This window comes from Panthera pardus, unplaced genomic scaffold, assembly GCF_024362965.1.
Source record: "Panthera pardus isolate Hobbes unplaced genomic scaffold, ASM2436296v1 HiC_scaffold_25, whole genome shotgun sequence".
NCBI classification, from domain to species: Eukaryota; Metazoa; Chordata; class Mammalia; order Carnivora; family Felidae; genus Panthera; species Panthera pardus.
This window is the reverse complement of record NW_026526821.1, coordinates 58,160,012-58,173,114: the sequence shown is the minus strand read 5'-3', so window position 1 is coordinate 58,173,114 and position 13,103 is coordinate 58,160,012. Positions and strand designations below refer to the sequence as shown.

The 13,103-nt window shown below is 38.6% G+C and overlaps 1 protein-coding gene across 6 annotated transcripts in view; it reads right to left on the bottom strand.

The window, feature by feature from the left end:
* Positions 1 to 13,103, bottom strand: part of RFX8 (regulatory factor X8) — a 258,335-nt gene that overhangs the window by 37,427 nt on the left and 207,805 nt on the right. For all 6 annotated transcript variants that reach the window (XM_053890564.1, XM_053890563.1, XM_053890565.1 and 3 more), the window contains 2 exons: positions 10,671 to 10,732; positions 9,259 to 9,345 (listed from right to left, as the gene is read on the bottom strand). In XM_053890564.1, the coding sequence (XP_053746539.1) occupies positions 9,259 to 9,345; positions 10,671 to 10,732 (149 nt within the window). The remainder of the gene's footprint in view (positions 1 to 9,258; positions 9,346 to 10,670; positions 10,733 to 13,103) is intronic.

Here is a 13,103-nt window from a genome sequence, read left to right as displayed (position 1 = left end):
CATTTGTGTGGGGATAAATGTCCAAGAGTACAATTGATGGTTTGGATGTTAATTGTATGTTTAGTTTTATTAAAACTGCCACACTATTTTGCATTCCTACCACCAATGTATAGAATGATCCAGGTTCTCTGAATCCTCACCAGCATTTGGTGGTGTTGCTGTTTTTTTATTGTAGTCAGTCTGACAGGTGTGTGTTTGTATTTCACTGAAGTGTATTTTGCATTTCCATAATGATTAATGACACTGATCATTCATGTGTTTATTTGCATATATCCTCTTCAGTGAGAGGTATAGTCTTTTGGCCACTTTTTAAAAAATGTTTATTTATTTTTAGAGAGAGAAGGAGAGAGAGAGAGAGAGAGAGAGAGAGAGAGAGAGAATGAATGGGGGAGGGGCAGAGAGAGAGGGAGACACAGAATCCAAAGCAGGCTCCAGGCTCTGAGCTGTCAGCACAGAGGCTGACATGGGGCTTGAACTCATGAACCGTGAGATGATGACCTGAGCCAAGGTGGGATGCTTAACTGTCTGAGCCACCCAGGCTCCCCTCTTTTGCCCATTTTCTAATTGGATTTCTTTCTTTCTTTCTTTCTTTCTTTCTTTCTTTCTTTCTTTCTTTCTTTCTCTTTCTTTCTTTCTGTTGAGTTTTGATAATTCTTTATATATACTAGGTATTAGTCCTTTTCCGGATATGTAGCTTGCAAATATTTTCTTCCAGTTTGTAGATTGGCTTTTCATCCTCTTCATAAAATCTTTCACAGACAAAATTTTTAATTTTGATGAGATCCAACTTATTAGCTTTTCCTTTTAAGGACTGGGGCTTTGGTGTCAAGTCTCAGAATTTTTGCCTAGCCCTAGGTTCGAAGATTTTTTCCTATTTTTTTAAGTTTAATATTTTTATGGTTTAAAAGTAAGTCTATGTGGGGCACTTGGGTGGCTCAGTCAGTTAGGCGTCCAACTTCGGCTCAGGTCATGATTTTGCAGTTTGTGAGTTTGAGCCCTGCGTTGGGCTCTGTGCTGACAGCTCAGAGCCTGGAACCTGCTTCAGATTGTGTCTCCTCTCTCTGCCCCTCCCCTGCTCACGCTCTGTCTCTCTCTGTGTCTCAATAATAAATAAACGTTAAAAAAATTTAAAAGTAAATCTATGATCCATTTTGGCTTTTTGTTTGTTTCATCTATGTTCTATTTTGAGTTAATTCTTGTATAAATTGTAAGGTTTAGTTGTGAGGTTCATTTCTTTTCTCTTTCTTTCTTTCTTTCTTTCTTTGCATGTGGCCATCTAGTTGTTTCAGCACCATTGGTTGAAAATCTAGTTTCCTTCCACCGAATTACTTTTGCACCTTTGTGAAAAGCCATTTGAGCATATTTGAGTGGATCTATTTCTGGATTCTCTATTCTGTTCCATTGGTCTGTGTCTGTGCCTCCACCAAAACCACACTGCTGTCTTGATTACTATAACTACATACTGAGCCTCAGTATCAGGTAGCGTTTCCTCTCACTTGATTTTTCTTTGTCAAGATTGTTTGAACTATTTTAGGGCCTCGCCTTTCCACATAACTTTTAGAATAAGCTTGTCTATGTCTACAAAAAAACCTTGCTAGGATTTTTTTTAAACAACTTCATTGAGAGATAATTCACATACCATTCAATTCACTCATTTAAAGAGTACAATTCAATGTTTTCTTCATATATTCACAGGGTCATACAATTGTGCAGAAAAGAGATAACATAGCAGTATTGAGACTGCTCTCCTTAGAAAGTCATGCTTGTAAGATTGGCCCTTGTCTGGAGTCTGGGAACTTGGTTCCCAGGGTGTTCTCAGTCAACAGTTAACTGATAAGAGTGGTTCCCTGTGCCTAGACTGTTTGTGCAAACAATATAGTTTATGTTGAATAACCTACTTTAGTTTTGGGGATCTGTCATTTTGGCACATGCTAGGAAGAGTGTGCTTATGACCATCCCCCAATAAAATCTTTGAGTGTGGAGTCTCATAATGGGCCTACCTGAACAGAAACATCACACATGTGTTGCTGTATTTTTGTTGCATAGAGGAGTGCACTCTGTGTGACCCCTCATGGGAGAGAAAGAGCAGGTGGAAGCCTGCATATAGACGCCTCTAGACCTCTGCCTCTTTTCGCCTTATGACTTGACTGTGTATTCTTACTATATCTCTGTAGTAAATTTTAGCTATGGGTATGAATATATTATTTTGGTCTGCCTGGTTTATCTGTTACCACTGGAGCTCCCTGCTGGTGCTGCCTGAGGGAGCTGGAGGGCTTTTCCCAGACTGGGTGGGGGATTGGTCTCTGTGGGGCAGGGGCTCCCTCTATTGGTGCTCTCCAGCTGCCTCTAGGTGGAGTGGGGACACAGGCTTCCTGGACTAAGCCACTTGCTATAGCTGGGTCTCCCTTGACAGATTAGCTCACACTCTTTATTGTATCTCATGGTGGAAAAGGAGTGTCTCAGACCCAGAGAGTAAGGAGAGTGCTTTCCCTAGCTGTTTATTTTTGGTGGGACTCCCTCTTGCTGCCCCTTGACCAATATTATTAGAGGAATGAGAGGAGAAATGAATCTACCTGGATGCCTCATCTTGCTAGGTAGTGGGTTGGGAAACAGTGGGCCTGGATGAGTGGGGAAAGATGTAGGATGCCCTATCACTGTGTTGATTGTGCAGCCCTGGGGTCCCCAACCAGCTCATTTTCTTCTTGCCACTTTTTAGAGTTTTTCTTTGTTTGCTTCTTGCATTATTTCCAGGGTTCATAGTTGTGCTTAGCAAAAAGAAATTGATCTACACCATCTTGTCCCAACTAAAACTCTCTACCATCATATTTTGACTCATCATATTTTAATTTTTTAGGCACAATCGTATAATCAAGGATCCCAATCACTGATAACATTAATTTATAATATATATATATGGTCTGCTTTCGGGAGGTTTCTGAGGCAGTTAGAATGATGTATAGGGAACAAGATAGTGTAGATTCACTTTTCCTTGCTGCTTCCCTCTAATACAAATAAATACCCCAGAAATTTTTCAGCGGATCATGATACGAGGGCTCTGAAAGCTGGGAAGAAGATGGGACTGCCTAGAGAAGTGACAGTGTGGTGAGTGCCCTGGGTTTTCTTTTCATGTTCCATGCATATCTGGACTGGATACTGGAGAGACCTGAAATCTAGACTGTCAGCAGACATAGATATAAATCCCAAGAAAAATCTGCATTCTCCGAACAAAGGACTAGGAGAGGGAAGTCTAATAGAGACCTAGAGGGGGCTACAACCCTTGCTCTTGGAGTATGGGCTGGCCACCCAGTCTGACCACAGTGGCAGCCTCAACATCCTGGTGGGCTGAACCATCCCCAACTCCACACCCGGGGCACTGACAGGTGGGCTGATCTGCCTGCATGGACAGTATTGAATCCTCTGGCCAACTCAATGGTGCACAGAAGGGCAGGCATTACATCCATAGGAGCAATGCCAGCAGAACCTGGTGTTTCCCTGACTCACGCCAACTGGCAGAAAAGGACTCAGGCCCAGCCACTCTGGCTGTCTGCATTCCCCACAGAAGGTGGCCCAGGGAAGCAGGTTCAGCCCCTACAGGTAGTACTAGTAGGGAACTGATCAGAAGACCTTGCAGTGCCAAAAGAATGAAGCAGACCAGAGCAGCATGCAAGGGTTCTGAAAACTAAACTGTCATTGGAACTACAGCACAAAAAAAATAGACCAGAACTTACATGCTAAACCTAAATAGGGTGACTGTCTGCTAAAGTAGATTTAAACAGGATCAAAAGTCTCTAACATCATAACCCAAATGCTCATGATACAACAGAAAATCAATAGAAAATGTCCAGGATACAATAGAAAAATACATAGATTGATGGGTCAGAATAGAAGGGCCAGTAGTAAACCCACACACATATGGTCACTTAATTACAACAAAGCAACTAAGAGTATACAACAGTCTCTTCAATAAGTGGTGCCAGGGAAACTGCACAGCCACATGCCAAAAAATGGAACTTTCTTATGCTACGAAAATTGAATCAAAATGATATGAAGACTTGAATGTAAGACCTGAAATCATAAAACTAGAAGAAAACATAGGTGGTGAGCTCCTTGACACCAGTCTTGGCAATGACTTTTTTGAATTTGACACCAAAAGCAAAGACAACAAAAGCAAAAATAAACAAGTGGGACTACACTGAACTAAAAAAGTTTCTGCACAGCAAAGAAAACCATCAACAAAATAAAAGGCAACCTACTTCATGAGAGAAAATATTTGCAAGTCATATATCTGATAAAGGGTTAATATCCAAAATATATAAACATACAACTCAATAGCAAAAAAAATTAATTTAAAAATGTGCAGAAGATCTGAATAGTCATTTTTTCCAAAGAAGACATATAGATGGCCAACAGGTACATGAAAAGATGCTCAACATCACCAGTGATTAGAGAAATGCTAATCAAACCACAATGAAATATAACCTCTATCACACACCTGTTAGAATGGCTATTATCAAAAAAAAAAAAAAAAGAAATAACAAGTGTTGGCAGGGATGTGGAGAAAGGGAACCCTTGTGCACTGTTGGTGGGAATGTAAATTGGTGGGACCACTGTGGAAAACAGTATAGAGGTTCCTCAAAAAATTAAAAATAGAAATACCATATTATCCAGCAAATTCACTTCTGGGTATTTATCCAAAGAAAATAAAAACACTAACCCAAAAAAGATATCTGCACCCCTATGTTCATCACAAATTGCTTACAATAGCCAAGCTATGGAGACAAACTAAGTGTACATTGACTTTTGAATGGATAAAGAAAATATGGTGTGTGTATTCCACACAATGGAATAGTATTCAGCCACAAAAGAGAATGACATCTTGCCATTTGGGACAACATGGATAGACCTTGAGGGTGTTATACTAAGTGAAATAAGTCAGAGAAAGACAAGTATTATATGGTTTCACTTACATGTGGAATCTAAATTTTTTTAAAGCCAGAGGTGCCTGGGTGGCTTGGTCGGTTGAGCAGCTGACTCTTGATTTCGGCTCAGGTCGTGATCTCATGGTTCATGGGATCAAGTCCCACACTGGGCTCTGTGCTCACAGCGTGGAGCTGTTTGGGATTCTCTCTCCCTCTCTCTCAGCCCTTCTCCTGCTTGCATGTGTGCTCATGTACACTCTCTCTCTGCCTCAAAATAAATAAATATACATTTTTTAAAAAATTAAAGAAAAACACAAATAAACAAAAAACAAACAGACCCAGAAAGCATAAAACTAACCTTATAGATAAAGAGAACAGATTGGTGGTTGCCGGGGGTGGGGCAGAGGGCTGGGTATGGATAATTGGTAATTTGTACCTTTTGATTCCAGTTATAAAATAAATAAGTCCTGGGGGTGTAATGTACAGCTTGGTGGCTATATTAATAATACTGTATTGCATATTTGAAAGTTGCTAAGAGAGTAAGTCTTAAAAGTTCTCATCACAAGGAAAAAAATTATGTAACTGCATATGGATGTTAACTAGATTTACTGTGATAATCATTTTGCAACATATGCAAACATCAAATCATTATTATGTATACTTGAAAAGAATGTGATGTTGTATGTCAATTATATGGGAGGGAAGGAAGGAAGGAAGGAAGGAAGGAAGGAAGGAAGGAAGAGAGAAAGAGAGAGAGAAAGAAAGAAAGAAAAGGAGAAAGAAAGAAAATCACCCATAATACCAAGAATTAGATAAGCCACAATTTGAATGAGAAAAGACAATAAACTGACACTGATATTAAAATGATTCAGATATTGGAATTATCTGACAAAGATTTTCAAGCAGTCATTATAGAAATGCTCCAACCAGTAGTCATAAATTCTCTTAAAGCAAATGAAAAAATAGAAAGCCTCCACAAAAAAATAGAAGTTATACAAAAGAACCAAATAGGAATGCTGAAAAATAAAATGACCAAAATAATAACCATAGACATAATACCATGAAAAAATCATAGATATGATAAAATAAATACATCAAAGTCAAGAGCAATATGCTTAAGAGTCACATTGAATGTTTACTATGTGCCAGGTGCTGTTTCAGGCATTTTCATTGTATTAATTCATTTAATCTTCATAAAATACAAATCAGAAACACTACATGATCCAGTAATTCCACTGCTGGATATTTACCCAAAGAAAGAAAAGATAATTTGAAAAGATACTTGCACTCCAATATTTATTGCAGCATTATTTACAACAGCCAAGATATGGAAGCAACCCAAGTGTCCATCAATTGATGAATAGATAAAGAAGATGTGATATATATATACAATGGAATATTACTCAGCTATTAAAAAGGATGAAATCATGTGATTTGCAACAACATGGATGGACCTAGAGGGTTATTATGTTAAAGTGAAATAAGTCAGATAGAGAAGGAAATGCTATGTGATCTCACTTACATATGAAATATGAAAAACAAAACCAATAGGGGGGCCTGGGTGGCTCAGTTGGTTAAGTGTCCAACTTCAGCTCAGGTGATGGTCTCGTGGTTCGTGAGTTCGAGCCCTGCGTCGGACTCTGTGCTGACAGCTCAGAGCCTGGAGCCTGTTTCGGATTCTGTGTCTCCCTCTGTCTCTGCTCCTCCCCCACTCACACTCTGTCTCTCTCTCTCAAAAACAAAGATTAAAAAAAATTTTTTTAGAAAAACAAAACAAATGAATAAACAAACAAAAAGCAGAATTGGACCTATAAATACAGAGCAAACTGATGATGCCAGAGAAAAGGGCATGGGGTATGGGCACAATGAGTGAAGGGGAGAGGGAGATATAGGCTTCCACTTATGGAACAAATGAGTCACATGGATTAAAGGTACAACATAGGAAATATAGTCAATAGTATTGCAATAGCATTGGATGGTGACAGATGGTAGCTACACTTATGGTGAGCACAGCATAACACAGAGAAGTTGAATCACTATGTTATCCACCTGAAACTAATGTAACAGGTATGTCAACTATAGTAAAGTTTCTAAAAAATTAAAATAAAAAAATCAATTCCCAGCTTAAGACTCTCCAGTGTCTCTCTATCACACTCAGAATAACATCCTACGTCCTTGCCAAGACTTATAGGTCCCACTTCTGTGTTCAGATTCCTCTCTTCCCACTCTTCTGCTCATTCGCCAACCTCCACCTCCAGACTTTCTTTCTGTTCTTTGAATTCATTCCTGCCTCAGGCCCTTTGGGCTTGCTCTTTCCTCTGTCTGCAATACTTGTCCCTCAGATATTCACTTGGCTGACTCTTTTTTTCATATTTCTGCTCAAAAGGCATCTTCTCAAGGAGGCTTCCCATGACCCTGTTTTACTGTCTTCAGATAAATCTTGCTATTGTCCCTTCTTTATTGTCTTACATCTTCCCCACTAAGATAGACAAGAGGGAGACCTTGTTTATCTTGTTTACTTTTTCATCCCCAGTAACTAGAACAGGGCCTGACTTATTGTCGGAACTCAAATATTTGTTGAATAAACAAATAAGTGAATGATGAGTTCTATAGTTTTCATTATCTGAAAACCAGAGAAATGAAGTTTTTACTTCGAGACCTAACTTTGTCACACATGTCCTTATATAAAAGATACAATGAAATAGAAGACATTTTCACCCGTATATTTCATGGATTATTAACAGCAATATATCATTTATTATATTTCTGCATTCTAAAATATATATTTAGTATTTCTAAAAATGTGGAATTGGTAAGGAGGTTACCTTAGATCTTAGTGCTTAAAAATATCTCTTAATTGGCCAAGACTGTATAAAGTTTATCAATTATTAAATATTAATAAATATGTGTTGAGCATGAAAAACACCCGCTGCTGGGCCTATGTCATGGATAAACCAATGTTACCCTTGTTCTTACCTGTGTCCCTGACAGCCTTCCTTTTCCTTGCTGAGGATGAAGCCTACTTCTTTCCCCATAAAGACCAGTTCCAGACCCTCTCTCTGTGACATCGACCCAGAGACCTCAGGACACTAATGGCCTCTAAGTGCTACTGAGCAACAGCCATGTCATGCTGCAGGGCTCTCCAAACTGCCTGCTGGGTGCCCTGGGGCAAAAAGATACAAACTCTAGGCCTAGCCTTTGAGGAGCATACGGGTCAGCAAGCGGGAGAATACATTAGCACAAGGAAAGCTCTAACCCTAACTGAAATAAATCTCCTATCTATTCCCTTCCCTAACTTCTCTATTTTTTGTTGATGTAATTTTTCCATCTTTGTGACTAATCGATGAATAAGACATTTAAGAGGAAGAGCTGGTTGGAAGAAGAATGTGATGACTTTATTTGAGGTTAAGTTTGAGGTTTTGATGGGACAGGCCGGGCTGAGTCATCTGTGCTCCCTTCTATTGACATGGACTCAACCAACTGAAGACACTGCCTTGGACAGATCTTTCTGATCCGCCTCCTGTTTGGTCCAGGTGCTCGTCTGAATGAGCCCCACAGCTTCAGAACCATCTCTGGGCTGACTCTCTTGTTCCCAAGCTAGTCGGGGATGGCTTTGGGGGTAACACTTTGTGCAGATTCTACCTACTGGTATCATAGATTGAAATAAGGAAGTCAAGAGGCAGCGATGATTTGGAGGGAGATTAAAAATTTATATTTTTACGTACTAAGTATGAGGTGCCAGTGGGTCATCTACGTGGAGATGTCCAGTAGATAGTCCAAGAGGAATGGCTGGGAGGTGGGAGAGAAAGGTCCATCAAAAATGACTTAGGGGAGGAGTCATCTGTGAGGGCATGGTGATAGGTGATGGATAAAGAAGGATGAAATATCTTGGGGCCAAAGATTGGAAGAGCACCACTGGTTGGGTCTCAGGAAAATGCCTGCATATAAGGGGAGGAGAGATAAGGAGACTCAGAGGGATCATTCTGGGGAAGAAATTGGATGAAAAGTTCTTGAGAGCTAAAGGAAGTTTTAAGAAGTGACCAATTCCATCAAATTTTACAGAGAAATTGAGAAGAACAAAGATGCACTCAATGACAAATTGCTCTGGCAATTGAGATGATACTTATAATGAAAAGTATCCAAGAGAATGAACTGGAAATGCCTTTCTCTGGCCAGTGATGTTGCCAGAGACTGATTTATTGCCCACATCAAAGCCATGTTGACGTGATGTGTGTGTTTCCATCCTTAAGAAGGATTAATAGTGGAACAGCCAAAAAAAAAAAAAAAAAAAAGGCAGATAGTGACCCATGACCAAAATACCTAAATGATAGATACTAACCTGTGATCCCTTTTTTCACCCAGAAGGTAGCAATACTGGGCATAGAAGAAAGAACTTCTCTTGATACAGATTCCATCATAATGATACCTGAAAAATAAAGGTTGTCTTAAAGATTATGTCAAACCACTGACATGCTTTACAGAAGCTACAGAATAGACTCGCTGATGAAGACCTGAAGTTCTTCTCAGAGTTTTATCATTTACTCCATCTATTAGCTCTGTTATGTAGACAGATTCATACTACTTCATACACATCAGCTTTGAAACAGGCTTGCAAATGTTCCACTCTTCTTCCCCAATTTAGGACAGTCTGGTCTTAGAGAGATGTGACAGGGAGAGGCTCCTGCTGTCACTGCCATGAACGTTTTTAAAGTGAAGGGTAGCAATACCAACGTTCCCTGTACTGAGAACTGGACTCGAGCTCTCAGAAACCCAAGAGGGAGGAGGTTCCTTCTCTGCAGCCCAGGCACTTTGCTGAGCTGGGAAACTGTAGCTGCTTGTCTAGGCTCAAAACAGCAGGACAAAACTTTTTCAAATTAACTATTACCCAGTGTTTAGTTTGGCAAATGCTTCGGCTGTCTTCATTCCCTCATGGGTAGCAGGCCTCTTTCCTAATTTGGCTTCCGTCCCTTCTCACTGATTTCCTGATCTCACTGATTTCTCCTATTTTTCTTCATTTAAAAGAAACAACAAATAACAATAGTAATTGAGTGACAATTATAACCCGATGCACCTGATAACACTGGAATTTCCTTTTGCGTTAAAAATACATAGAACGTAGGTACCTGGTCTCTCAAAAATAATTCAAATATGCTAATTAGATGAGGGCTTAGAAATTTTACTTCAAAGAGTAACTAAAACAGTTCTATTGCTCTCTGTGTGTAATTATTTAAATATTTCAACAGTTAGACATTTATGTCAAAACACTTAAAGTGTTCAAACAAGAAAACATATTGTAACTTGCATATTTTTTTTTAATTTTTTTTTAACATTTATTTATTTTTGAGACAGAGACAGAGCATGAACGGGGGAGGGTCACAGAGAGAGGGAGACACAGAATCTGAAACAGGCTCCAGGCTCTGAGCTGTCGGCACAGAGCCCGACGCGGGGCTCGAACTCACGGACCGCGAGATCATGACCTGGGCCGAAGTCGGACGCTTAACCGACCAAGCCACCCAGGTGCCCCTAACTTGCATATTTTTAACAAAATCACTAAGAAAACAGAAATGAACACTTCATTCTAGTATCACCTAAATTATTCCAGGCACTAGGATTTCATTTGAAGTATGAGAATTCTCTGGTAAGAGTTGATATTTATAGTTCATTTAGTTTTGCATTTTTTGTCACCCATTTTTTGATTTTTCAAAATGTTTGTCTTTGAACATTTCAAATAAAACAAAATGATAAACCTACCTGGCACTTCCTCTCGTGCCTAGCCTCCGGGTACCAAGATCAGGAAAAACCAAGCGCACAAGCTGAAAGAATAAGCCAGATTTAAAGCTGCGATTTGAAAATATAGAAATAAAACTTACAGTTTCTTTTCTTACAATGTTTACATTGTATTTCCTCTTTTTATTATAAAGAAAATATATGCAAATGAAATTTGGAAAAATCAGACAAGTATCAAGACAAAAATATACCATTCAGAGGAAACCGCCATTTAAACCTCAGTGTGGTTCCTTCTAGTCTTTTTTTCAAAGCTTCAATATGTGTATGTACTCTGTGGGTGTTCATGTGAAACAGTTAGCATGTGTGCAGTTTTGCTTTCTACTTTCTCCCCTCCCCTTTGTACCATAAACATTTCCCCTTGTCATTAGGAATTCTCTAAAAACAGGGTTATCAATAGCTGCATAATAGTCCATCATGTGAGTTGCCATGATTTTACCATTTTCCTCTTTTTCCAATGTGATAGTCATTTTCACTTTTTACTATACTATTCATTTGTTTACTTATTCTTTTTTGTTTTAAGGTTTTGGTAGCAAATGCTATTAAAATATTGAATAACACGGCTACTTCTGATTCAACTTCTCATGTCCTACTTATGTTTTTGATGTGTTTTATTAGCACTGATATATGTTTATAATCAATTACATTAAAAAATAGAAGTCTGTTCCATTTTCCTTATTAGAAGAGGTCCATGACATGCACGGTATCCAAGTGCATGTCTGTTGAAAGTGGAAATCCTGGAGCATGGTGGAATTAGAAAAATACAGAGCATGGAAGGCACAGTGTTTCTAGCAGTAATGATTTCTGCTATTTTTCTACAATCCCCTCCATAATCATTCAGCCTCTTTTTTCTGTTTAGTTTCTTGTGACATCCCTCTTTATTTTTTTCTTAATTTCCAAGTAGTAGGATTTGACAGTGTCTAATGTTTCTCTGGTCTGGTTCCAGCCCTATCAGTTCCTACCAGAAGCCACCCAAGCCCGGGAAAGTGGGGGGAGGAGGAAAAATGAAGAAATAGGAAAGGCAAATCTTACACAACTGAGCATCAAGGTTGTGGGGCCAAACTGAGAGGTTCCTTCAGGGAAGGGGGACCAAAATGTGCAGATGAAGAGTAAATGATAGGAGATAAAAGAAAACATCAGCAAAGTCTAAAAATGCAGAATTAGAGGCCAGAAATTCCTACTTTCAACTACAGATTCTGAAAATCCCATCACCTCTTAAGAAACTCACTTAAAACCTTCCCTATATATTTAGTTGTAAAATAGTACTATTTTAGTTGTAAAATAGTAGGTTTTTACAACCTTTTAGGTTCTTTAGTACCTAAAAGAATGGTCAGATTCAAGGCTCTGGGAAATAATCTGGTGTTTTGGAGGTAGGAACAGAAATAAATTGCCTAGTTGTCTGGCAGCATAGATATCTCTACATTTTATTTAATTGAGTAATACCAACCCCAGACTATCCTCTGATTCCATTTTATGATCAGGTACACCAGTTAAAATGTAAAAATAAACTGAGATGATTATTTCCAAAAAATGTGAAAACTAAAAAATGTATATTTAATATATAGACAGCTCATATAAATTAATGGGAAAACAACAATATCTCAATAGAAAGTGGTCTGGTGATAACACGTACCCACAAGATACATATGGCCAAAATGCATGTTAAAAGTACTTATCTTCCCTAATCATCCAATAAGTGCAAGTTGAAACAGCTAAATACAGTTCTTAACCAACAAATTTCCTAGGTCAAAAATATTAGGGATTTGGGTACAAATATCAGGAACTACCATGAGGGTTGAGATTGGTTACAATTGTCTAGAATCTCTCCTAAGGAAGTTACCAGGTACAGATAAAGACTAGAAAAGAGAAACAGCATAAACAACCTAAACTTCCAATAAAGGAAATGGTTAAATGAATTCTGGAACATCCACAAAGTATTTTGTACCATTATACAATATTTATTTAAAATATTTTAATGTGAAAATGTTTACGATATTCTGAGAGATAAATAGGCATGTAATCATAAAAGGTAATTATTTCTTGAGTGCTTCCTATTTGCCAGCACTGCTCAATTCTTTTTACATGTGTTCTCTCATTAATTTCTTAAAAACATCTCATAAGGTAGGGACTATCATTAACATTATGAATTGCTTCATTTTACAGTTGATGATGTTGAGGCACAAAAAGATGAAATAACTTGCCCAGGGTTAGACCTAATTAGGTGCATTCCAGGCTTAGTGCTGTTAAAAAGCATACCATATTGCAAAATCAACAACACAAGAAACAAGTGTTGGTGAGGATATGGAGAAAAAGGATCCCTCTTGCACTGTTGGGAGGAATGCAAACTAGTGCAGCCGCTCTGGAAAACAGTATGGAGGTTCCTCAAAAAGTTAAAAATAA